Genomic DNA, 24,248 nt, shown 5'->3' with positions numbered 1-24,248 from the left:
TCCAAACATTTGCATGAGATTACCGGTTCCAAAAGCTGGACTCCTAATTGGCTGTCGATCACATTGCGTAAGCTTCTGTGTGTCTGTGGTGGTCAGTAAACGTACCTAATTCCTGCTCGTTACAGTAATTTCTGGTTTAAGCCACTCCCACTTTCGGTTAGGGTGTCAGTGTTTGTATCTATCGGACATTTTAACGATACGTAGCCCTAATTCCAAATAAATGAGCCAGTGGATTAAATATGAAATAAATTAATAGTATTTTCATTGGCTGTTCGTATGAAATGCACAAAATGTGCTCTGTGCACAGTCATTAACAGATTATTCAGGGTAGTATTTCCAGTTTTATCTGCTGTCAGTATTTTGTCCAAAAATATTCGGACGCACCTCAGGAGTATGCCGGGGAGTGCAGCATTCTCACGTAAAGTTTCCCTTTCATGAGCATCCAGTTGCTCAGCCTCATTTTTCTGCATCCGCACCCTTCATACAAACAGCCACATGAATATTTGGACCTGGTAGTTTGTTACTCTACCAGTAAAAGCTACTTTTACTTTTTAACTTGTGACATTATTTGATTTTGTTGATGTGGTTTGGAAAGGTGCAGGACTTTTAAGAGGTCATTACGCAGTGGAACCTTCCCCCGAGTCACTGCCTGCCTTTCCTTCTAAATTCCTTTAAATGGAAAATGAATGATTTGGTCAAAAATCAGATACACACCGGTTGGTTTTGCGCTTACTCCAGGTGTGTCTGATCATCTGGGAAAAGTTCAAATTGAGCTTCTTTAGCTTTTCAGAACTCCAGCTGCAAGGCCAGCATTGCTAACAAACAACTGAAGTCAGTAGTCACCCAAAAAGCCCAAATAGTTTCTGTAAAAATATCAACACAGCTTCTTAAACCGCATCCAGGCCTTTTAAGTTAAGTGATACTTTTTTTAATCCCACAAACGGGGAAATTCCACCTCCGCATTTAACCCATCCGTGAAGTGAAACACCACATACACACTAGTGAACACACACACACGCTTGCCCTGAGCGGTGGGCAGCCCTATCCACAGCGCCCGGGGAGCAGGTGGGGGGTTAGGTATCTTGCTCAAGGACACCTCAGTCATGGACTGTCGGCTCTGGGGATCGAACCGGCAACCTTGTGGTTACAGGGCCAGTTCCCTAACCTCCAGCCCACGACTGCCCCAAGTAAGGCTGCATCAGGCTTGCCGATGTCATTTAGGACACAGTATGAGTCATTTAGAAAGAACAGCCACTTTAGACAAGACGGTCTGTCTTCACAAAGCACCTCAGGAGCAGCAGTGCCGGTCTAGAATCAGTACTTGTGATGAAGACTGAATCTGATCCAAGGTCAGTCCTGCTTTGTAGCAGCGCTGATGTTGTCCAAAATGCCTTCATGAAGTCCCTGGATGTGGTTGCAGTGTGTTGAGAGCCGCATTTACAGAAAATATTTTGGCTGAATATTTTGGTTTGGTGAATTTGGACACCAAACGTCCTGCATCCGCTGATCAGCTACGTCTGGGAAAAGTGGAAAATCGTGTAACTTTGATTTTTTTCATTGATTCCTTTCAGGCATGAATTAAGTGGTGCTGACATTGCGGTTATGTTCCGTCTGTCTCCTTGTGTGTGTGTGTGTGTGTGTGTGTGTGTGTGTGTGTGTGTTAGACTAATGGGAACTGGCAGGAGCAGGACACGCCTCCCTCTCCACCTGGGAGCGAACACTCTGAAAACTCGGACTAATGGCTAACCTCCGCCTAGGAGAAAGAGATCTGGACGAAGGTGAAGACGGAAAGAATGATGGTCACTCTTCTGCCCAAGTGCAGTTTTGTTTTTGTTGTTTTTTTTTTAATCAATAAGCGATTATTGATTATTGTACATCATATTGTCTGGAAGAGTGTGCTTGTGTGAGCGCGAGAGAGTGGAAATGGGATTTTGGTGGGTTCATCATGTATTTTGCTGTTTGTTTTTTTTTTTTTCCAGTTTAGTTTTCAGTTCATTTTTCATCACTTCACTACTTCCACTACTTGTTACTGCAATATTTGGGTTCTGAAGAGGGAACTTTAAACTGCATTAAGACTGCTTTCTTTATGACTATAGTACTATTGTTATTGTTATCACTGCTATTCTAATCTATATTGTTTCTTCAAAGCTCAGATAGAGGTGAATTGGCATGGGTAAAGGGGGCAATAGAGAATAATCCAAAGATTGTTTGTTTTTTCTTTGTTTTTTTTTTGTGTGTGTGTGTGTGTATGTGTGTGTGTGTTTCTCTTTTTTACTGTGTGTATCTATTATATGAATGGGGTGTGTTTGCTTTGTCTTTATTTACGGTTTGAATGCGTATATCAACAGTGCTGTCTTTCTCTGTACAGTGAAACACCTGTATTCTCTACCTCTTTTACAATAAAGACTGTCTGTGTTACACATTCAGCATCTCTGGGAGAAGGCCTTTCATTCCAGAGTGTGCAAAAGTTTGGACACGCCTGGTAAAATGACATATATTAGAAAAATATGACATTAGATGTGCCATAGCTTTTGCACAGGCCATTCGTTTTAGTCATTTTCCCCCAAAATATGAAATTGTAGAGCATGTTTGCTTATTGTCACTTAAAAAAAATACAAAAACATTTGAACCAAACATGCATGTGACTGTAAACAGTGGTCCCATGTGTGCGAGGTGGCGTTGTCGGCACATTACAGATATCTGGTTGGTGAAACTCCCCTAACAGAACGGTTCACTTATTTATTTTTTTAAGTTTATTTTGTTTAGCCATTTATTTATATACATTGTAGGACTGTCATTGGTGTTTCTTGCGTAGGTCCACATTTGAAATGTTCATAAACGCTGGTCACTTTGTTAGAATCCTCCACCCTGCAGGTGTCCAGGGAGCCCAGGCTTGTACGACCCATAATATGATGTACAGTCGAGTCAAATTACATTTCGTTCATTTTCCAAGCAGAAATGAATGCAGGGTGAGTCAAAAGTCACAGGACAGGTTTTATTTTATTTTTTATTTTATTATTGACTTTTATCTCTGGGGTCATCTCAAACAAATTGTGTATGCTGAGAAAATCTGCAACGAGCACCACCTTCAGCGCCGCATCGTGGAGGCATAAAAAATAAAGTAAAACGGTGTCCTGTGACTTTTGACTCACCCTGTACGTCCTCTGCAGGCAACAGACCTAAAGTGGCATATTTTCCGCAAAATGTAGTGCAGTTTTTTTATTATATGCTGATTTGAACATAATGGAAACATGGGAATATTGTATGTTTTTCCAAATATGTTAAAATTCAGCAAAACAAAGCATAAAAAAGAATAAACAGTAATTGTTAATAATGAACTGAACTGATGTAACTGATCGGCCACCGAGCGTCATACCTACCAGTGATTACAATATCCTGGACTAGAAACTGGATTCAAGGTCTGGACCTGTGCACTAGAGGGCAGTAGGAACACACATTGGTCAGTGGGTCAGACGCACATATAGGGGTTTACAGGTGACAGCAATTGGGACATGAGTGAAGTACAAGCGTCCCACTTCTCGTTTCGGCAAGCTCCCTTTTGTGCACCCTAACTGCGGCTTTGGTGAGGACTATAACGACGTGGACACAGTGACCAAAATTCCTTGAGACACGAATGAGGACCAAACAGTGGAGGGTTATCTTTACAGCTGTCTGGACAAAGTTAGATGTTTAGATGTGATTGAAAATGCATTGACACCAAAGAACCTTGCAGTTTCTTGCCCTTCAGGTGCTGTAGATGTCACCAAAAAGTGGTCATTGAGAAGGACTACAGCGATTTGGACGGCCTTGGGACCGGACTGTACACATGCCATAAGAAATGTTAGAAGCTGGCTCAGCACTCACCGGAGGGTCAGACAGCTGCATGGCATCGTCTGTGTGAAGATCAATTCCACAGCATGTATGTTTGAAGAACATGCCAATGCTCAATAAATGGACAACATATTTTGCCAACGTTATCCTCTGTCGTGTGCACTGGGGGTCCTAATTTGGGGTAGCATTTACGTAAGCGGTATCCCCACCAATCACAAGGTTGATATGGTTTGTCCCACCCACAGAGCTTAACAAAAAGGTATTCTATGTCAGGAATGCAGGACTTCTGATCCTACCCAATTTGGTAGTTGCCCTCCTCCTCGGGCAGTCGTGGGCTGGAGGTTAGGGAACTGGCCCTGTGACCGGAAGGTTGCCGGTTCAATCCCCGGTGCCGACAGTCCATGACTGAGGTGTCCTTGAGCAAGACAACTAACCCCTAACTTAACCCACCTAACCCCCAACTTCTCCCCAGGCTGTGGATAGGGCTGCCCACTGCTCTGGGCAAGTGTGCTCACTGCCCCCTACTGTGTGTGTATTCACTGTTGTGTATGTCGTGTTTCACTTCACCCTCATGTTCCCTGAGACTTTACATGTCTAAACTTTGAGCTATTTAACATTGTATACCAGCTAAGAATGCCTATCACGCTGACCAACAGGATAGCACAAAAAGTTCCCAATCCCAGTCCTGCTGACCGCATGCTCTGCAAATTTGTGTGTGTTTCTTAACTTCTGGTCAATGGCTCACTTCACCAACCACAAGGCTAATAGCCACCCCATCATAGAGGACCTGTGATATGGGTCACACTTGTCAAGCTCCAGTCCTTGTGGGCCAAAATACTGCAGACTTCAGTGCACTGCCTTATTGAACACACCTGATTCAGCTCATCAGCTAATTAGCAAGGCCTTCATATGCTGAATTCAGAGCGTTAGATGAGAGTTTACGCTAAGCTTTGCCGCACTTTGGCTACGAAGGTCCCCAGTTTGACATTCTATATGTAGGTGGACCACACAAAGGAGCAGTGAGATTTCCAAGGTTAAAAATGTAAACTTTCTTAACTTTATTGCATGTAAATATAAAGAGATTTTATTCCATATAATTTTGCATTGTGTGTACATTTTATACATTAGAAAAACATTCACACAATGTAAAGAACTGTTGCCTTCAAATGGTGAAAACAATTAAAGCTGCACTATGTAATTTTGGGGATTTGGCGACCTCCCTGGTGGCAATGTGTAACTGCATGAAACATGCAGTAGAACATTTTGCAATGAGTGTTGTGCTTTAGACCCCTTCCCTGAGTGGATGAATCTGATGATTTCAAGCACACTGAAAAAGTAGGAGAAGGACGTGTCCTCTGTGGACGTGAGTGAATTATCTACTGTTGTCCTCCTCGGGATAATGATTATTTTGTATCTGAGACGAAACATCCAGCTGGACCTTCTGTTTGAGTCTGTGTGCATGGCAAAAACGCTTGATTCAGTAATGCTACAAAGCTTACATAGTGCAGCTTTAAGTTACTATTTTGACTTCACAGTCAAAATATGTATTAATAGCAAGTAATACACATATTTACATTTTGAAATCAAACAGACCCAACCCTCTCTGTCTCTCACATAACAGTCTGGACTGACATGGGGTCATAATTGACCACCTCACTTGGGCCTTTTGACTCACAGCTCTTCTTGCTATCTTTCTCAGAGTCTGCCTGAGTCAGGCTGGGTGCCGTTACTGCACTTTCACCCTTGGCTTGGCTGGAGCTTGCTTTGGGATGAGGCATGACCACTATCTCGACGTGCTCATTGGCTTGTTTCTCCGGCTGGATGGGGACGGACTGCTCAGGCTGGTTACTGCTGAATCGACGCTGCAGCGCATGCTGAGTGCAGGAGAAGGAGCGCTGCCTTGGTGCTGGCTGAGGAGACAGGAAGTGGGGCGTTGTGGCCCGTGGGACGTCTTGTGATGCTTCCCTCTCCTCTTCTTCCGCTTCTGAAGTGACCTCCTGAAGCGTGCTGATTGGTCGCGAAGGCCTGCCGAGGATTCTGGGGCTGACCAATGCTGTGGCCGACTGGTTGGGAATGGGCCGCCAGCTTTGGGGTGAGGTGCACTGCCCTCTACTCATTTGCCAGTCACTATAGAGAAGCAAAATACGGTGAGGCTTATACACAGCTCATGTTTCTTCCTGTCTTATTTTTATGGTGCCAAATTACTTAATACTACAGATTAGTGAAAAATTACAGGTGGTTCAGTACCAAGTTTAAATTCCTAAATTGTCAGTCCTGTCAACCTCTGTGAGCCAATAGGCATGCTTGTTTCACAATCTAGACTGGTGATTGGTTGTGTAAATTTTATTTACTTTTTTCATTTTATTTATTTTATTAATTTCACCTTGTGCTTGTCATAAACTTCACCACATCCAGAAACACTGCCGACTTCTCTGGGCTCTAGCTAAACTGAATTTTAACTGAAGCACAGTGGAAATGTGTTCTGTGGTCTGACGAGTAAGCCTTCGGACCTTTGCGTTTTATTCTCTGGGACAATGAAGAAAAGGAATATCCAATTTGTTACCAGCATAAAGTTCAGTTGTGAAAGTCTGTCATGGAATGGGGGGTGTATTAGTGCCCATGACATGTGTACCTTCCATGTCTGTGAAGGCACCATTAATGCTGAGTATGTATATTTGGAGATATATATATATATATATCCAAATATATATTTGGGCCAGAATATGCTGTGTTCTAAATGAAGTGATTTGTCAGGGGCATGTTTATTTCAGCATGACAACAGCAACCCATATTCTGCAAGTGTTACAACCGCTTGGTTGCATAATTACTATGGGAGCTAGACTGACTTGCCTGCAATCTAACTCTGCCTCCCATTGACAATGTGAGATGAATTATGAATCATAAAATGCAACAACAAAGCTCCTGCATGTTTGGGGACTACAACAGTGGTTCCTAACCCAGTCCTCGGGGACCTCCCAACAGTCTACATTTTTGTTGTATCTTAGCTTCCAGCACACTTGTACCAGGTAGTCATCTTGGTTGTTTCAGATGTGTTGGGAACTGTGACAGAGCAAAAGTGATTAAGTTGGGAATTATAGAAAATTGTAATGAAGGTCCATTTTCAAACATGTTCAGACATGATCCGATAGCCTCACCTGCACAGTTCAGAGTCCAATACCCAATAATAAGATTTGGCTCATGAGGTAAGTATCAAGTCATTTGGGGACTGAATCAGGTGCTTCAGAATGGAATGTTCTAACAGGACTTTACCTGGGGGGCGGTGACGACATCTCTCGTGGTACTATAACCCCAGAAAAGGAGGCACTTCTGCCGGGCAGACAGGGAGGAGACGCTGCCCACGGAGAATATAGGTAAGCACGGTCATCCCACAGCACTTCAGTGGCTGGTTCCATAGGAAATGGACTGCGGTGGACTCTGTGGGCAAGTAGGAGCTCAAGCACCTGGTGGTGCATTCCGTCCCGGGCCACATCTATGGGCCTTCGTCCTCTGCGGTCAGTCAGCTCCTGATTGGCCCCGTTTAGGAGGAGGAATCTGGCGGTCTCGTAGCAACCATGAAGGGCTGAGAGAAAGAGAGCTGTCTCGCCCTGGAGATGGAAGACAGCAGGTCATTAGCTGACCGACTTGTCAACTTGCCTATAGTGGTGTATATGAAGAGATGTCATTGATGCAGACTCTTCCATAGCACCCACTGTGTTTTTTTTCCTGTGGTCATCTGTACAACCTAACTGAAGTATCGTTACTCTGATAACGTGAGTGCCTAGGTACTAAAAGAATTGTTGATCATGATAAATTGAAAAATTTATCAATTTTTTTGGTCTTTTTTTGTTTTATTTACCTTGTGATCCTGCAGATCCACCGCGGCACCGTAGCGTATCAGCGTCCGAGCCAATGAGAGGTGATTTACTGAGCATGCCCAGTGCAGGGCGGATCTCCCTGGTAGAGAGAATGGATTTAGAGAGGAGGGAAAAAGAAAAGAGCAAAAAAGGCAGAAAGGATTCCATTATATACAGGCAGACGGAGAGCAGAATGCAGGAGTGTTAGGGACCCAGAACAGAAAAGAGCCTCAAGGAAAGGGAGCAAGAGAGCAGGGATGGAGTCCGTCTGGAAAGGGCCGCAGTGGATGTGAGGGGTTAATGGTGGTGAGAGGGTGAGAGTGAGGCACAAAAGCAGGGAAGGTTAATATGAAGCATCCACGCTGAAGACGCTACGGCACATTAGCTTTGTTCGGAATCACTGTCGAGTATCAGAGGTTCTAAAGGGGTCAGTGAAGAAGAAGCAGGTGCAATGCGTTAAGAAGCAGTGAGGAGGACCCCAGGACATGAGATGAGGAGAAGAACAGAGGGAGAGGAGAAAATGGGGAGACGAGAAAAATGAACACATTACTCCCCATCTATGAAATGAGCCACCATCCATTTGTGACCTTTAAAACCCCAGCCAGGTATCGCTGCCTCTGCCAGGGCCATTTATAGTGATATCTTTTTCCTTAACACGGGCTTGTCTACAGTCCGGCCTCAGGGTCAAATGGAAATAGCTTTTAAATGGGCCCTTTCTTGTGCTATAGTGTGTGTTATGGTCTGGCAGGCCACTTCTATGTTGCAGTTTTTCCTTTCACCTAATGGTGTCAGCACTCTGGTAAAATTACAGTGGAATGCGCCGCACTCAAGATAGAGTTTGAGAGCCTTTCTTCTCTGACTAGACACGCAGCTTAAATAACTGAAAGACATTTGATCAAGACTTTGGCCATAAAGCGCAAACTTTCCACTGAGAACTGACTTATTACCCAGATTTATACACGTGTAAGGGGTCATGACACTTAGTTCAGCTACACTATATTGCCAAAAGTTTTCACTCACCCATCCAAATCATTGAATTCAGGTGTTCCAGTCACTTCCATGGTCTCAGGTGTATAAAGCCGAGCCCCTAGGCCTGCAGACTGCTTCTACAGACATTAGTGAAAGAATGGGTCACTCTCAGGAGCTCAGTGAGTTCCAGCGTGGTACCGTGATCGGACGCCACCTGTGCAGCAAGTCCAGTCGTGACATTTCCTCACTACTAAATATTCCACAGTCCACTGTCAGTGGGATTATGACAAAGTGGAAGAGATTGGGAACGACAGCAGCTCAGCCACGAAGTGGTCGGCGACGTAAAATGACAGAGCGGGGTCAGCGGATGCTGAGGGGCATAGTGCGCAGGGGTCACCGACTTTCTGCAGAGTCAATCACTACAGACCTCCAAACTTCATGTGGCCTTCAGATCAGCTCAAGAACAGCGTAGAGAGCTTCATGGAATGGGTTTCCAAGCGCAATGCAATGCAGTGGTGTAAAGTGCCACCACTGGACTCTAGAGCAGTGGAGACGTGTTCTCTGGAGTGACCAATCACGCTTCTCCGTCTGGAAATCCGATGAACGAGCCTGGGTTTGGCGGTTGCCAGGAGACGGTACTTGTCTGACTGCATTGTGCCGAGTGCAAAGTTTGGTGGAGGGGGGATCATGGTGTGGGGTTGTTTTTCAGGAGTTGGGCTCGGCCCCTTAGTTCCAGTGAAAGGAACTCTTAAAGCTTCAGCTCCAAGAGATTTTGGACAATTTCCTGCTCCCAACTTTGTGGGAACAGTTTGGGGACGGCCCCTTCCTGTTCCAACATGACTGCACACCAGTGCACAAAGCAGCTCCATAAAGACGTGGATGAGCCAGTTTGGTGTGGAAGAACTGGACTGGCCTGCACAGAGTCCTGACCTCAACCCCATAGAACACCTTTGGGATGAATTAGAGCGGAGACTGTGAGCCAGGCCTTCTCGTCCAACATCAGTGTCTGACCTCATAAATGTGCTTCTGGAAGAACGGTCGAAAATTCCCATAAACACTCCTAACCCTTGTGGAAAGCCTTCCCAGAAGAGCTGAAGCTGTTATAGCTGTAAAGGGTGGGCCGACATCATATTAAACCCTATGGATTAAGAATGGGACGTCACTAAAGTTCATATGCGTGTGAAGCCAGAGGAGCGAATACTTTTGGCAGTATAATGTAAGTGCTCTTCATAGTTATATTTTTCATATTTTGAATAATTTGTGAATAATGTTTTCGGCCTCTTGCTTCACCCCAAATGCATCAAAGACGTGTCAGAAATGTGTTTCTTTAGCTTAATACTGGAGCTATGAGGCTAATGTAGCTAACAAGCTTGTAGCACTCCCATTAATACCATGCTAACTGCATTCTAAATCGTTGAATGTGTTCCTCAAACTGCTTGAAGATGATTACATAAGCTCAAACAGACTTTATGTGGTCTGCGATGGGCTGGCGACCTGTCCAGGGTGTATCCTGCCTTCCGCCCGAAGACTGCTGGGATAGGCTCCAGCATCCCCCGCGACCCTGACGGAGAAGCGGCTTGAAAATGGATGGATGGACTTTATGTGGTCAAAAATAACAAAAGTGCGTGTACCTCTGGCTCCAAGAGGACTGCTTGTGCTTAGCTTACTTGCTATGTAATGATAATGGCCAAATTGGTTAACTAGTAAGCCATTCTTCTGTCAGGGGAAGGTACATTAGTCTGAAAGTGCACTTCTTGTGGCGTAGATCTGCTTCATAGAGTCCACAAATGTGATCACTTCTTCACCAAATCAAGGGGAAAAATGCTGAAAAATGTGTTTATGCTGGTCTGGTGCTGGTTTAGCTGGACGCCTAGCACTATGATACTAATTGACCAGCATACCAGCATCCAAACCACAAAAAATCGCTGCTGTCGGAAGAAAACCTCGTATGTCCATTTTTCAGTTTTTGACATGATTTCGAAGGACCTGTTGCCCTTTATATCCTGTGTAACTTTCATGGTGAACGGACCAGAAGAAATGGCCCAAAATGACTTGGAAATACGTCTGGTTCCATTGACTTGCATTAAAACTACAGTAAGTTTTTTCTTTCTCCTGTAAAATTATAATTTTGGAGATACGAGGTTTGATCCAACACCAGCGATATGCTAGTTTTGCTTGTGATCAGCGAGGCCGGTTTTGCTTGTGACCAAGCTGTGTAACATTTTTATGAAAATCTTGATTCGAGCAGTTTGTTTAAATAATTATAGCGACCACACTACAATGGTCAAGGTGTACTTCTACCATGCTTTCTGTAAGAGTCTTGAGGCAGCTGTGTCATTGTTTTTGGCTAATCCTGGCTGGAGTTTTAAAAGGCAAACCTAAAGAAATAAATTTCCAGTGAAATTTGGCATGAAGAGCTAGACAGACAAGCAATGGCTGATAGCGCTACTCTGAGTTGGTGATGAGATTGATGATTACCGGTGTGGTCAGTATTGTTGACAGGAACGCCAGCCCTCAGCAACTCCAGAACCACTCGGTCCAGTCCACTCCTCACAGCACGGATCAGCACCACAGAGCCGTCAGGACCGCACCACTGCACTGGGGCTGACTTCGGAGGAGAGATCACGGAGACAGTAGGAAGTCAACAGGAGAAATAATCATGTCTATTCTAGGGCAGGTCACTTTCTACTGCCTACAGGCTAATGCACAGACATTTTGAAGGGGCAGGGGCTGAAAAGGAAAAAGGGCAGCATGAATATGAATTAAACTTAATTTAATTTGTAGTATATTGCAATCACTCTTATCAAGACAGACCAGTGCCGTAGTGGGTAACTGGGAAAATCAGCAGGATTCCCTGGGCATGCAGCGTTTGGGGCCGGTTACTGTGAGCTAATGTAAAAACTGACACATGTAAGCACTAAAACACTCAGACTGGCTATAAATGTTAAATCCATGTGTATATCTGTAATAGTTTAGGGGTTAAACCAGCAGCCCCCACCTTAAGTGGTACAGTCCCAGTTTACTGACTGTAACTGAGAAGGAAATTCAAATAAGAAGCTGATGCCTCGGTAGATTCAGGTATCAAGTTTAGTGTGATGGTGTGAATCTGGTTTAGCACTTTTTTTTTTGCATTACAGATGTAGCAGTTTTCATAAGTGAATCGTGATGATGGACAGAAGCGGCAAGAACGGCAAAAAACAAGGTGGCACTGAGAAGCCAAGGATGAAAAAGCTAGGAGGATGAGGACATATCCGAGCAGGTGGGCGGTGAGAAAGGCTGACTTTAAAATACTAAGCTAGCATGAGTTTGTAGCATATTGACGGTCACATTTAAGATACATGTATTATCAGCTAACCATCTTGGTTATCTCAGTGTGGCATATAATCAGTAAAAAAAAAAAAGAAGAAGAAATGAAGAAGTTGAAAATAAGCAGATTTTTAGAAAAAACTGATTTTGCATGAAGGTGATTTTGAATATGTTTTTGAAATGGTAGTTTGGTAGTTTGGGCTTCAGTTTCTAGTTTTCAGCTCTCTTCCCACTCAGTGAGATGAGTCTGGTCCTTTATGACTGGAAATAACTGCCCGGTGGCGTTACCATGATGGCCACTGAGTGGACTTGGTGATTATTCTGCTGAAGGAAAACTTCAAAAGGTTTAGGAAAGGATTTTGACTTAAAACAGACAGGCAACATATTTTTGGGTTGGTTTTGGATAAAAATAGAAAGTTTAATTTTAATTTATGAAATCATTGATGTCTTTCTAAATACAGTGGTAATATGTGACCACTGGTCCTGCTTCACTTTATAGAGTAGACTCTGGAATTACTGCCCGCCATTGACAGATATATAAAAAAAGTTGTCTTTGAACAGTGAGATATCTTTGCCGCATAAAGTCATAACTATTAATTGTTAATTAATTCCAGCATAAGCAATGAAATATCAACTATTAATTAATGTCCATCATTAAATCTTTGAAATCTGGTTTCCTCCCACAGTCCAAAGTCATGCAGTCAGGCTAATTGGACGTGTTAAATTGCCCCTTGGTGTGAGTGTCTTTGAGAATGTGTCTGTCTGTCTGCCCTGCGATGGACTGGTGACCTGTCCAGGGTGTATCCTGGCTTCCGCCTGATGACCGCAGGGATAGGCTCCAGCTTCTCCTTCTGGGTCGCAGGGGGAGAGCGGCTTAGAAGACTAATTCTTTCATGGAACCATTAAAGAAATCATTTTACTTTATAAATATTTATGATGTTTTTTCATTTTGCGTTATTGCGTTATTGCGTTTCATTCTGCGTAAATATTTATTGGTCATTATTCCAGATCAGTGCCTCCTAATTGCCTGCCACAAATTTTGATATAACTTCTTATTTTGCCTGTTTTATGTTTTATAATGTGTAATTGCTAATAACATAATATCTTATATCATATATCATATCCCAGTGTCCGATATTTCTGAAGACAAAATTTCCTACATTGTAAAGTTCAATGTAGGAAAAGCTTCCATGATCCTATGCAGCGGTACTGTCTGGCAACCCTGTTATATCAACCCTGTGACTCAGTCTAGTTGCCAGAAATCATTTCTGCTTATTTTCTAAAAAAAAACGTATGAATAAACACTGCAGGTGTAATTCAGATGAAGGAAACGGAGAAATAGGGAGAAGTAGTTTGTCCCGGCACAGGCTCAGACTGTACGTGACGCTAGTATAGATATCTCCACTTACAGTGAACCAAGGACTCACGTTGTTTGGAATCCGCTGCTGTGTGGGTGTGACGTTCCTGTCCCATCTTCCTGGCAGTGCTGTGAAACAAAGGAAGGAGGAGGTTATCATAAGAAAACCTGGACGTACATGTGAAACGGTCACTTCTCGTAAAGTAGTGCAACTCGCCTACCTTGCACGGGCGGTTGCTGGTGACTGATGTTGTAGTGTTTCTGGGCTGGTGACCTGTGGTCACAGATTGTCCTGTTGATGTCCTCCATGGAGCTCTGGGTCATGTCCGTGTCACTGCCGATGTCCAGGTCCTTCCTAAGAGGTCTGCAGACGTGGAGCGATCAAAAGCACGTTAGCCGTCTGCTCAGACGGGGCTTGACAGCAGGTCAAAGAGGTTTTGATGGCTAAGGCTATTTTAGTTCCAGAAGCAGGAAGAGTACACGGTAGTTTTTCATATCCTCTGTTTGTCGGGCTGGGAAGAGGAAACACGGTGAAAATGCTATTTCTGTCTTCATTGCTCGAAGGTTTTCATGACCTAGGCTCTGTGCTGTGCTTCTTTTAAATAAAAGTTATTTAATTTTCAATCACAGAAAAGAAAAGACCCAAAATAATAACCAAAAACAGAGGAGGGTAAGAAACTACAGAGCCGCTCCCCCACCCCATCCCATCAACAACAAGAGACAGCTTGCTAGACATAAGGGTGGACGTCCTAGACGTTCCGTTCAAAATCAAACACGTATAAATAAACGTAGCCGTCCGCCTTCGTAACCCTGTCAGGTACAACATCTCGGCCAAACCTGAGCACGTTCAACACTTTCACATATGCGGCGTGGAAGACTGGACAGGAAGGGAGACCAAGTATATAGAATTTTCGTAATTTCATTAGGACAAAGACTAACTGTGGGTGGTCTGTCATCCAGCCACTTAATTAAGGTACATTTACGGCGATGAACAGTAATAAGAGAGCTGGATTTGACAAGATATAAGTTTAATCTCATCCTTAACCAAACCTACTACAAAGAACCAAGGGTCGCTCAAAAGATGGAAGGGAGGTCGGATCTTCGAACTTCCCAAGTGGTGTTGCTTCTGACTTGTCACAGTTGATCTTGTAACCAGAAAAACAGCTGAATTCTCTCATCAAGCCTATTAAAGCTGGGATAGATTTTTCCGGCTTGGAAAGAAACACCAAAATGTCTGCGTGCAGAGCTATAACGTGAGTTATCTGACCTATTTTTATCCCTTTTATTCTTGCATTTTCTCTAATGGATATTGCAAGTGGCTCTAGCGCCAAGGCAAACAACAAGGGAGACAAACAACAACCTTGTCTAGTGCCCCGTTTGATCAAACGGTGGGGACCGCATGGCGTTCGTTATGACTGAGGCCTGAGGCGAAAGATATAGAATCTCTGTCCACTTTATAAACCTGTCCTCCAGTCCAAAGCGACGTAGAATACCAAACAGACATTCCCACTTGTGCTGTGCTTTTGAGCTTTTGGAAAATGCAGGGATCATGACTCTGACAGCCTGACGCCATCTGCTGGACCAAAACAATTTTTGGGTGATTTTAAAGCGGCAATATGTGATATTTTGAGTTGCAACTGAAAGAAGTCGCCTTACTGAGCGTGGAGAAAAAAGAACACACTGAAATATGATGGGTGTGCGAGTCGCCCTGTGAAGCCTTAAATAATCATACAAAAGTCAGACGTACCAGGATGGATTTTGCGTGAGTTTTTTTGGATCATGTGGTACGTTTCACGTATTAATCTCACACGCCCAGCCTCTAAAAGAAGGTCCAGCTAAGTGTTTAGGCCTTGAAGGCAAAATCAGCAGTTGAACATCACTGATTGCAACAGCCTTTCATTTGGTTGCATTTCAGAAAGAAAGGTTTCAGCATAAACAGGCCTTTTCACGCTGTGAACTGGTGCTGGAGGAATAGTTTCAGCAGCATCCACTAAATGCTGGGTAGAGCAAAAGATGAGTAGAAAACATAAACTCAGAAATAAATGCATTAAACCCTGAGCAGATATTTAAATCAATACATCATCCAACAGAAAGTCATTGCATGTTATAGACGAAATTTGACACTTCGCCTTTGAGAAATACATTGTATGACATACTGTAAAAATGGCTCAAAATATGGTGCGTAGCTAAAAACCAGTCTGACTTTTGATGTCATTTTGCTAATTTGAATAGCTTCAGTGCAAAACTAATGAAGCAAACTTCAAATGGCAAACAGGTGTCAGAAAATCATGTAAATTTGATTTTCTGATGTAATTCACCTCTTGCAACTCATAACTCACTCACTCACTCACTCACTCACTCACTCACTCACTCACATTAGGCAGGTTGAGGATTCCCAACAAGTGGCAACTACTAGCACTTGTATAGTTTTGGTTACTTCTTTATAAGATTGGTGCTTAATATCAGTGACACTGTGTCCTCATTCACTGAACTATCCCTTTAAGTGTCAGACTTACCGCATCCGAATGGCGTCCTCTCCAAGCGGCTCCCTACGCCTCTTCCCCATCTCCTTCCCTTTCTTCTTTTTCTTCATGCCGTTTCTGTCCTTTTCTCTCCCTGACCTGCCCTTGCCCACGTGCTGGTCAGTTGAGCGTTGCGTCCAGGCTTTACTGCCGTTGTTGTTGTCAGTAGCAGTAGACCTGTGGTGCACTCTGTCTCCTCCCTCTCTCCTCTCTCTTCTCCTCCTCCTCCACACCAGCACCACCATGAAAACCATGGCCAGCGCCACGGCTACACCCGTTGCCACACCCACCACAGGCCACAGCCAGGCAGGAGAGCCTTTATCATTCATTGTGGGCGATACAGAAGAGTTAAAGGAATTCATCCAGAGTGTGTTTTGTGTTAAAGGGTTTATTTCCATGTGTTTCTAAGTAGGTAATTACTGAACAACGCAAATGACAGACGTGGCAGATAGAAATTAAAAACAAATTCCACCGTTTTTTTTAAACCTCTGTAAAATTAAATAAGTAAATAAGGTCATTCAGAGTGGTTTGATGTAAAATGCTTCAAAAAAACTGCACCTGAGTGATTTGTGAAGGTATCTGTCACTGCGATCTCTCTGTCGATGCCCCGTATGCAGGTGAGGGTGTGGATTTCGGACTTGACGTGGGCCGGGGCTCGGTCCAGCTTCACCACAGCATTCAGGAAATTTGCTGCCTCTACTGCGTACGGGAAACAGGTGATGGGCAGACGAGTGCACAGGCTGTTGTCCACCTGAAGAAACAGTAGCGACCTGCAGCGGACGGAAGAAAATCACAGCAGAAAGTCGTGAACTTCCTGAAAGGCTGGAGAATGTTTGACTCTTCCAGTCGCTGCCAGACACCTCATGTCCTGCAGGGACGTAGACCAGGAGTGTCAAACTCAACCGGTAAAGGAGCCATTCTAAAAATTCTCAACAGATCTGTGGGCCAGAGAAAAAAATGGTTTTATTACATTTTTAATTGATGTTAATAATTTGCTTTAATTAGTAACTCCAACTGGCCGATGTTTCTTCAAAATAAGGAAAAACCTCACCAGTGCAAATACAGACACCTGTAGTAGGCCTTGAAATATTATAGGAATACTTGAAATATTAAAAATTGAAATGTCCCCCTGCGATGGACTGGCGACCTGTCCAGGATATATCCTGCCTTCCGCCCGCTGGGATAGGCTCCAGCACCCCCGCGACTCAGAAGGAGAAGCAGCTTAGAAAATGTGTGTGTGTGTGTGTGTGTGTGTGTGTGTGTGTGTGTGTGTGTGTGTGTGTGTGTGTGAAATGTCCCCAGGTGCTCAGTCTTTCAAAGTGGAAATAGTCTTTCTTGCTGGAAATAGCCACCAGGCATCATTTCCTCGCTGCAGTTTATTAATACGTGAGCTCCGTTTCTGAGCCAGTGTTAAGAGTTTATATTGAACTGCAGCTGAAATGCAGTCAGTGTGTTTGGAGACATGACTGGAGTAGAACTGTGTGGAATTGAGGAGAAACCGCTGTCCCATAGACTGTTGCTGGGGTAGGAGAGTCAGAGCACACATTACGCTGCAGAGCATGCTGGGGACTGTAGTGCAGCGCATTGTGAGACAGGCTAATGTATTAATAGAAAATTTAAATAAATAGGATTGCGTCCTGGGCCTGATCTGGCCTGCAGGCCTTGCGTTTGATACATGGGGTGGATACAGAATGGGGTGACCAGGCAAGCCCCACTCCTTGGCTGGTGACAGCTGGCAGGCTGAACATCTTCTCATTCACTGTCTGAGAACAACAGATATCTGGAGGACATTACTGAATTTGGACACTAATGTTAAAAGTGTAATGTTTGGGATTTTTAATGAAACTTTTTCCAAAAGTGTTTTGTAATTTTATTGGTTCATCGTTTGTGTTGTTAATTGTAAGATCTGGAAGACGCGCTGTAAAATGGTTATAGAGCAGTGCGAAATACCTGGAGAAACTGTTTATAAACAAATACTGTGTGAGATCAAAAGACTGAGGACAATAGACACTCGAGGAAAGAGAGGGTTCCCCTGGACTCTGCTGGACTTTTAATCAGTGCTGTATCTTTCTAAATGTAAATAGCTCGATTGTGTAATATTGTAGAAATGTTGATGAATGTGGATTTTGGATTCTCTATCTGAAAATGTGTTTGTATTGAAATAATATTCCTCAATAAAGTTTGTTATAAAAAGCAAGACCCACAGATTTTATTGAGGCGGCACACTGCTTAGAACACGGGTCGCAGCCCAAATGTTAAGAGCCGTTTTGTCCTTTCAACAAAAATCAAACCATCTTGTCAGCCACAACATTTTATGTCCATTTTACCATCTTGGCTGTAAACATGGCTCAGTGTGTGCTGATGTTCTAGTATAGGATAAAAAATATATATTATATTAAACAAAAGCGCAGACTTACTTTGCTTTAAGCTTTAGCTCAGCTCTAGAAGCTTTTCTCGCATCTCCAGCAGGAAACAAAAGTAGAACAGTTTCTTGTGAAATGTCTCTCAATGTTCTTCTCATTCAGCAGCTTCTTGTTTGAATATTGTCGTTCCAGCTTAAATTGTGCGCCAGAACGTACCTGCTGCTTTTTAGAGTTTGGCAGTTTCTCGTTGCAGGTTAATCGTATCAGGAAACCAGCTGGAATGATCATAAACGCAATTCTAAGTCCGTTCGTTAAAACTGTACTGAATGATCAGCAGAGCTCTATTTTACTGCAAAGTTTACTGGATTATTTTATTTTCATCATTTTCATCTACAAATCTGATTATTCTGGCTGTGGAGCCACAACGGGGCTCCGCCGGAGGCTCCCGAGCCACCTGTGGCCGAGCCCAGATTTAGAAATAAGAAGCAATAAAATATCATTACTTTATAAAAATGACGTCTAAATTGATGAGTTGTTTTTTCTCTGTGCATGAATAAATTAGTACATCATTTAAATTATTGCTATTGAAAATCGAAAGCTAACTAAAAAGCCAATTGTGAGGAAATTATGTATTTGAATCCAGAAAACGTGCCACTTTTTTGGGCACAGTCTCAACTTTCATATAAACATAAAAGAAAAAACATTTCATTTAGACAGGCTATAGGTTTTGAGTATAGCTGACTAAGCTCTGATCGTTAACTCATCGCATAGCCTACTTCACAATGAGGCTCACAGATACCTGTAGTTCCTTACATTGTATGGAAATGTCTCGTTGAACAGACCAACGGAAATGGCCCAAAAGTATGTGGAAAAAATTCTGGTTCCATTGACTTACATTAAAAGTAAAGTAGGTTTTTTCCTTCTCCTGTAAAGTTACCATTTTGGAGATACGAGGTTTTGATCCGACCGCAGCGATATGCTGTTTTATTATAAAATGCAGCATCATCAGACTCTAATTGGTTGCTGTTTTGATTGCATCAATTTTTTAAATGGATGCTTTATTGATAATAGCCTGTTGTTGACTTCATTACTGAGCTGACCAGAAGGGTGGTCATAGCACAAGCCATTCCTTGGCTATTCTTCTGATGTCTTGCCCTTAAAGCGATAGTTTGACTAAAACACAGTTTCATCTCACCTCACACAGAAATTAAGGAACACCTTCAGAGGAACATTTTCATCTTAGGCCATCAGGGCAGAAAAGGAATAGCCCCCCTACCCGTTACTGTCGTCGGGGGGTGAATCTCTGTGAAGATCTACCAACTGCTGAGCATCCCAACTGTACAGGTCAGCGTCGGGCTGGAAAGGAACCACTCCCCTCAGCTTCACACTGGTCTGGAGTAGGATGCTGAGAGCCCACAGCAAAGAGTTGTTCTGGAAGGGACCTTTCTGGAAGGGGATGGTGGTCTGCAGGACCAGGACTCCTTTGGCCCAGGTGGGATGTTGGTCTTTATAGCAGTCTGAGCCATCCCACCCACAGGGGGCAGTGTTGCAACTGTGCTCACAGTGCATGTTGTCATAGTGGTCACGACAGTACAGAATGTAGCCTGAACTGGGAGAGAGGAGTCATCACCATTAACTGGTTTATACAGTATCTACAGTCGCTGTCCACTTTATTAGAAACCTTTAGAAACACTTAGATTGCTTTCATTTACTCTAACTGTACACCAGCAAGGGGTAATTACATGGTAGAGATTTCTAATAAAGTGGCCAGTGGCCAGTGAGTGTATTGATGTGGAATGATGATCTCTTACTTGCAGGATTCTTTGTTTTTGACACAGTCGAAGCCGTCCCTCAAGCACTGCGACCCGGAACACTCATTATCACACACTCCATTGGCAAACTTTTCCTTACACTTTTTATCCACTGGACAGCTGCTCCATGGGTCAGTGGGAGAGGCTTTTGGTTTAGAGAGAGCAGAAAGATAATCACCAAACCGATATCAAATCAAATCACATTTACTGTCACATCACTTTTACACAGGTGGAATAGGTTATAAAATAAAAGATACACCTACACTATATTGCCAAAAGTATTCGCTCGTCTGGCTTCACACGCATATGAAATTGAGTGACATCCCATTTAATATGGTGTCGGCTCACCCTTTGCAGCTATAACAGCTTCAACTCGTCTGGGAAGGCTTTCCACAAGGGTTAGGAGTGTTTATGGGAATTTTCGACCGTTCTTCCAGAAGCACATTTATGAGGTCAGACACTGATGTTGGACGAGAAGGTCTGGCTCGCACTCTCCGTTCTAATTCATCCCAAAGGTGTTCTATGGGGTTGAGGTCAGGACTCTGTGCAGGCCAGACAAGTTCTTCCACACCAAACTGGCTCATCCATGTCTTTATGGACCTGCTTTGAGCACTGGTGTGCAGTCATGTTGGAGCAGGAAGGGGTCGTCCCCAAACTGTTCCCTCAAAGTTGGGAGCATGAAATTGTCCAAAATCTCTTGGTGCTGAAGCTTTAAGAGTTCCTTTCACTGGAACTAAGGGGCCGAGCCCAACTCCTGAAAAACAGCCCCACACCATGATCCCCCCTCCACCAAACTTTATACTCGGCACAATGCAGTCAAAGTACCGTCTCCTGGCAACCGCCAAACCCAGACTCGTCCATTGGATTTCCAGACGGAGAAGCGTGATTGGTCACTCCAGAGAACACGTCTCCACTGCTCTAGAGTCCAGTGGTGGCACTTTACTCCACTGCATTCCACGCTTTGAATTGCGCTTGGTGATGTAAGGCTTGGATGCAGCTGCTCGGCCATGGAAACCCATTCCATGAAGCTCTCTACGCTGTTCTTGAGCTGATCTGAACGCCACATGAAGTTTGGAGGTCTGTAGTGATTGACTCTGCAGAAAGTCGGTGCACTATGCCCCTCAGCATCCGCTGACCGCTCTGTCATTTTACGTGGCCGACCACTTCGTGGCTGAGTTGCTGTCGTTCCCAATCGCTTCCACTTTGTTATAATCCCACTGACAGTGGACTGTGGAATATTTAGTAGTGAGGAAATTTCACGACTGGACTTGCTGCACAGGTGGCGTCCGATCACGGCACCACGCTGGAACTCACTGAGCTCCTGAGAGCGACCCATTCTTTCACTAATGTCTGTAGAAGCAGTCTGCAGGCCTAGGGGCTCGACTTTATACACCTGTGGCCATGGAAGTGACTGGAACACCTGAATTCAATGATTTGGATGGCTGACTGAATACTTTTGGCAATATAGTGTATGAATTTGATGATAAATGAGATGTAGAGCAAAATATGGTCGCCAGATCTTACAAAGTACAGCTTTAACACCTGGAATATGTGATGACCGTCACAACGCTAACAGATGGCTGTAATTTTCTATTACTTGTAAGCCACGTTAGCCTCAGAGCTTCAGTGCAAAACTAAAGAAGTAAACCTCGGGCACCAAATGTATCTTGGCTGATTGACATTTGGCTTTAGATTTGATTTGTGGCCAGCATTTTAACCGACTGTAATACCATAGAAGTGTTATAGACTTGCTATGTCCTGTTTTTGTGTGACATTTTCATGGTGTTATTCCTTCACCACACTATATGATGTTGCCAGTTCTTGTCATTACTCAGGACTGCAGGTGGCTTTCAAACAGTAAAACAGAAGCTAAAAATGGAGCTTGTGCAAAACGTTAGCTGGAAAAGTGGGTCAGCTACTATGGAGGCTGTCCGAGGCGTGTCCTTGGCCTGAGCTATAGAGGAAACGGGAAACTGGGTCTGAACCAAACAGGAAGTTTCCAGGAGAGGTGGACGGCAACAGGAAACGGAGTGGAATGGGAGCGGAGTTGAGGTTGAAGGGCATCAACGTGGTGATGAAAAACGTAATGGAGAGGAACAATAGGCTTACAGGTGTAGAGGACAATGAAGAAATGAGGCCATTGTAGACACAAACGAGCAAAGGGCAGCAGAAGTGTGAAGCGTGAGAAGCACAGTAGGACTGGGGTAACAGCAATTAGTCAAGTGAAGGTTTTATTACCCCAAAAAATATTTATACACCTATTCTGTTATAATAGATTATTAACAGATTCAGAAAACATTTAGAACACAGCTTGGCACGGCGCATGGGAATATCTTTAATATTTTTTACTTAATTCACATCCTTCCTCACTGTTAACTGCAGTTTTCTTCATGTAAGTATTCTGTTAACATGTTTCGTGAAAATTCACTTATCACTTTAATGAATATCCAAAAATTCTGTTCCAAAAGTTCAATTTATTTATATATATATTTATTTATTTTTAATCATCTACTATACTCTGGCTTTATCTGAGCTTAGTGAAGGTACACTGCCAGTTTACTGGTTATATACTTCTATCTCACTTCCCCAAACCAAAACATAGCAGCCACAATAACTACAGCTAGGTGACATGGTGGGTGGCGCTGTCGCCTCACAGCAGGAAGGGTCTGGGTTCGATTCCCCGGCCGGGTAACCAGGGTCCTCTCTGTGTGGAGTTTGCATGTTCTCCCCGTGTCGGTGTGGGTTTCCTCCCACTGTCCAAAGACGTGCAGTCAGGCCTACTGGACGTGCTAACTTGCCCATAGGTGTGAGTCTGTAAATCTTAGTCCTAAACCTGACAGTCACTCTAACCCTGATCTTAAACCTGAACCTAACATTCTCTCAACATTGACCTTAAACAACCTGAACTGTAGCTCTAACACTGGACCTGAAATGTGTTCCATAAGGACACCTCCAACATTCGTCTTTTTATCTGTCTGTTTCTTCATCCATCCGTTCATCACTGTCAGTTACTAACCTCCAACCTCACCGTGATTCAATTCATTCATTATGAATTGATTCAGTGTCTCAAATTATCTAACTACTATTACAATTACTATTATTATAATAAGAAGACTAACTTAAAGATTAATTCTAACATTCCAAAATCAGTGCACTGTATTCGCCACCTGGGGGTCCTAAGTGACAGCCTACATGGGGGCCCAGTCAATCTAAGTCATATTATGTTTATGAAAGAGTTAAAAATGATTAATGTTTCAGTCATTTTCATTAATGCCATTGAAAAAGCAAAGGTGACATAAAATAAATATAAAAAGAATAAAATGTGGCCTGTGTAAAAGTTATGGCACATTTTCATTAAAAACAAAGCAACAAATATCAACCTTTGATTTTCCTAGTAAAAGTGAATTGACGTCCTCTACAGGGAACAAAATTACACTGACGTTTTTGCTGTTTATTGTTTTAGCGCACAATTTCACTAAAATATACTGGAAAAAATAAAACATAACATGCAAAAAACATGAATCAAATGGAAGACATGCTTTAACTTTTTTGCGGAGGCCACATTTGAAATGTTATAGCAGATCATCAGTAATTGTGTGTTAATCTGTGCAGAAGTGTTTTCGGTGTAGATGTGTTCACTTAGAAAACTTAGAAAAACAACAAATCGTCATTTGACCAGGGGCGTCCAAACTTTTGCATGCTCCTAATACTGTGATACAGTCAGAAAAATCAACCAACAAGGACTTTATTCTGCCATTAAATACATGAATTATGTTATCTTTCACTAACATTATTACATAACAGCATAACATGGACAAAAAGTAATTTTAAGTTTTAAAATTGACGGTTTTTAGCGTCTTTTGATAATTGTAATAATGTTAATGGTTTCTAGCCACGTGCTGGTGCTCTCCCTCCTCTGTATTTATCCATCCATTTATCTACAGACCAGTTCATCACAGCAGGATCATTTTGACTGACCTCGACTTGGTGTGCTGAAAGGCCATAGTATGAAGATCAGAGCCACCATCAGGACCATAATCAACTCTCGGCTTCTTCGTCTCTCTCCTTCGAGGTGTGTCGGACCGAGACGGCCGTGGGTTTCTGTCTTTTTGAGCCGTTAGGTCTCCTCTCCCAGCTCCTCGGCTAACGTACCCTGATCCGTTTGAACAGTAATGTCTACACATCTACGCTCCCCCATCGACACCCACCCGCTTTTCTCCACCGGTTTTTTCAGG

General features: G+C 43.3%; 3 protein-coding genes across 11 annotated transcripts in view; 2 read left to right on the top strand and 1 right to left on the bottom strand.

Annotated features, from left to right (window-relative positions):
• pbx2 (pre-B-cell leukemia homeobox 2) overlaps window positions 1-5,669 on the top strand; it is a 15,966-nt gene extending 10,297 nt beyond the window's left edge. For 3 of the 7 annotated variants that reach the window (XM_017717616.2, XM_017717619.2, XM_017717618.2), the window contains one exon: window positions 1,665-2,429. In XM_017717616.2, the coding sequence (XP_017573105.1) occupies window positions 1,665-1,739 (75 nt within the window). In that variant the 3' untranslated portion in view covers window positions 1,740-2,429. Of the gene's footprint in view, window positions 1-1,664; window positions 2,430-3,748; window positions 3,920-5,530 lie in introns of those variants that run through there. The other 4 variants (XR_001858750.2, XR_005129588.1, XM_017717617.2 and 1 more) reach the window with 2 other exon arrangements.
• Window positions 4,885-24,248, bottom strand: notchl (notch receptor, like). 2 transcript variants are annotated; one of them, XM_017717609.2, is made up of 11 exons: window positions 23,992-24,248; window positions 20,014-20,158; window positions 19,479-19,811; window positions 16,398-16,609; window positions 15,834-16,155; window positions 13,539-13,681; window positions 13,370-13,446; window positions 11,133-11,262; window positions 7,688-7,785; window positions 7,102-7,436; window positions 4,885-5,958 (listed from the first exon to the last, which is right to left on the bottom strand). In XM_017717609.2, exons 1-11 carry the CDS (start codon window positions 24,047-24,049, stop codon window positions 5,442-5,444), a joined length of 2,370 nt encoding a protein of 789 aa, XP_017573098.1. In that variant the 5' UTR covers window positions 24,050-24,248; the 3' UTR covers window positions 4,885-5,441. The 2 variants fall into 2 exon arrangements, with proteins under 2 accessions (XP_017573098.1, XP_017573099.1); XM_017717610.2 differs by having other exon boundaries at window positions 13,388-13,446; window positions 23,992-24,247.
• The window catches only part of tap1 (transporter 1, ATP-binding cassette, sub-family B (MDR/TAP)), a 34,412-nt gene continuing 21,422 nt past the window's right edge, over window positions 11,259-24,248 (top strand). Inside the window, exon 1 of one of the 2 annotated variants that reach the window (XM_017717611.2) lies at window positions 11,259-11,913. Coding sequence is in view for 1 of the 2 variants with exons in the window: in XM_037534037.1 (XP_037389934.1) it covers window positions 16,669-16,744 (76 nt within the window). In the remaining variant the exon portion in view is untranslated. Of the gene's footprint in view, window positions 11,914-16,603; window positions 16,745-24,248 lie in introns of those variants that run through there. The other variant, XM_037534037.1, reaches the window with a different exon arrangement.

Source organism: Pygocentrus nattereri, chromosome 24 (genome assembly GCF_015220715.1).
Source record: "Pygocentrus nattereri isolate fPygNat1 chromosome 24, fPygNat1.pri, whole genome shotgun sequence".
Classification (NCBI taxonomy): domain Eukaryota; kingdom Metazoa; phylum Chordata; class Actinopteri; order Characiformes; family Serrasalmidae; genus Pygocentrus; species Pygocentrus nattereri.
The sequence above is the reverse complement of the archived record's forward strand: the minus strand, read 5'-3'. Positions and strand labels throughout refer to the sequence as shown.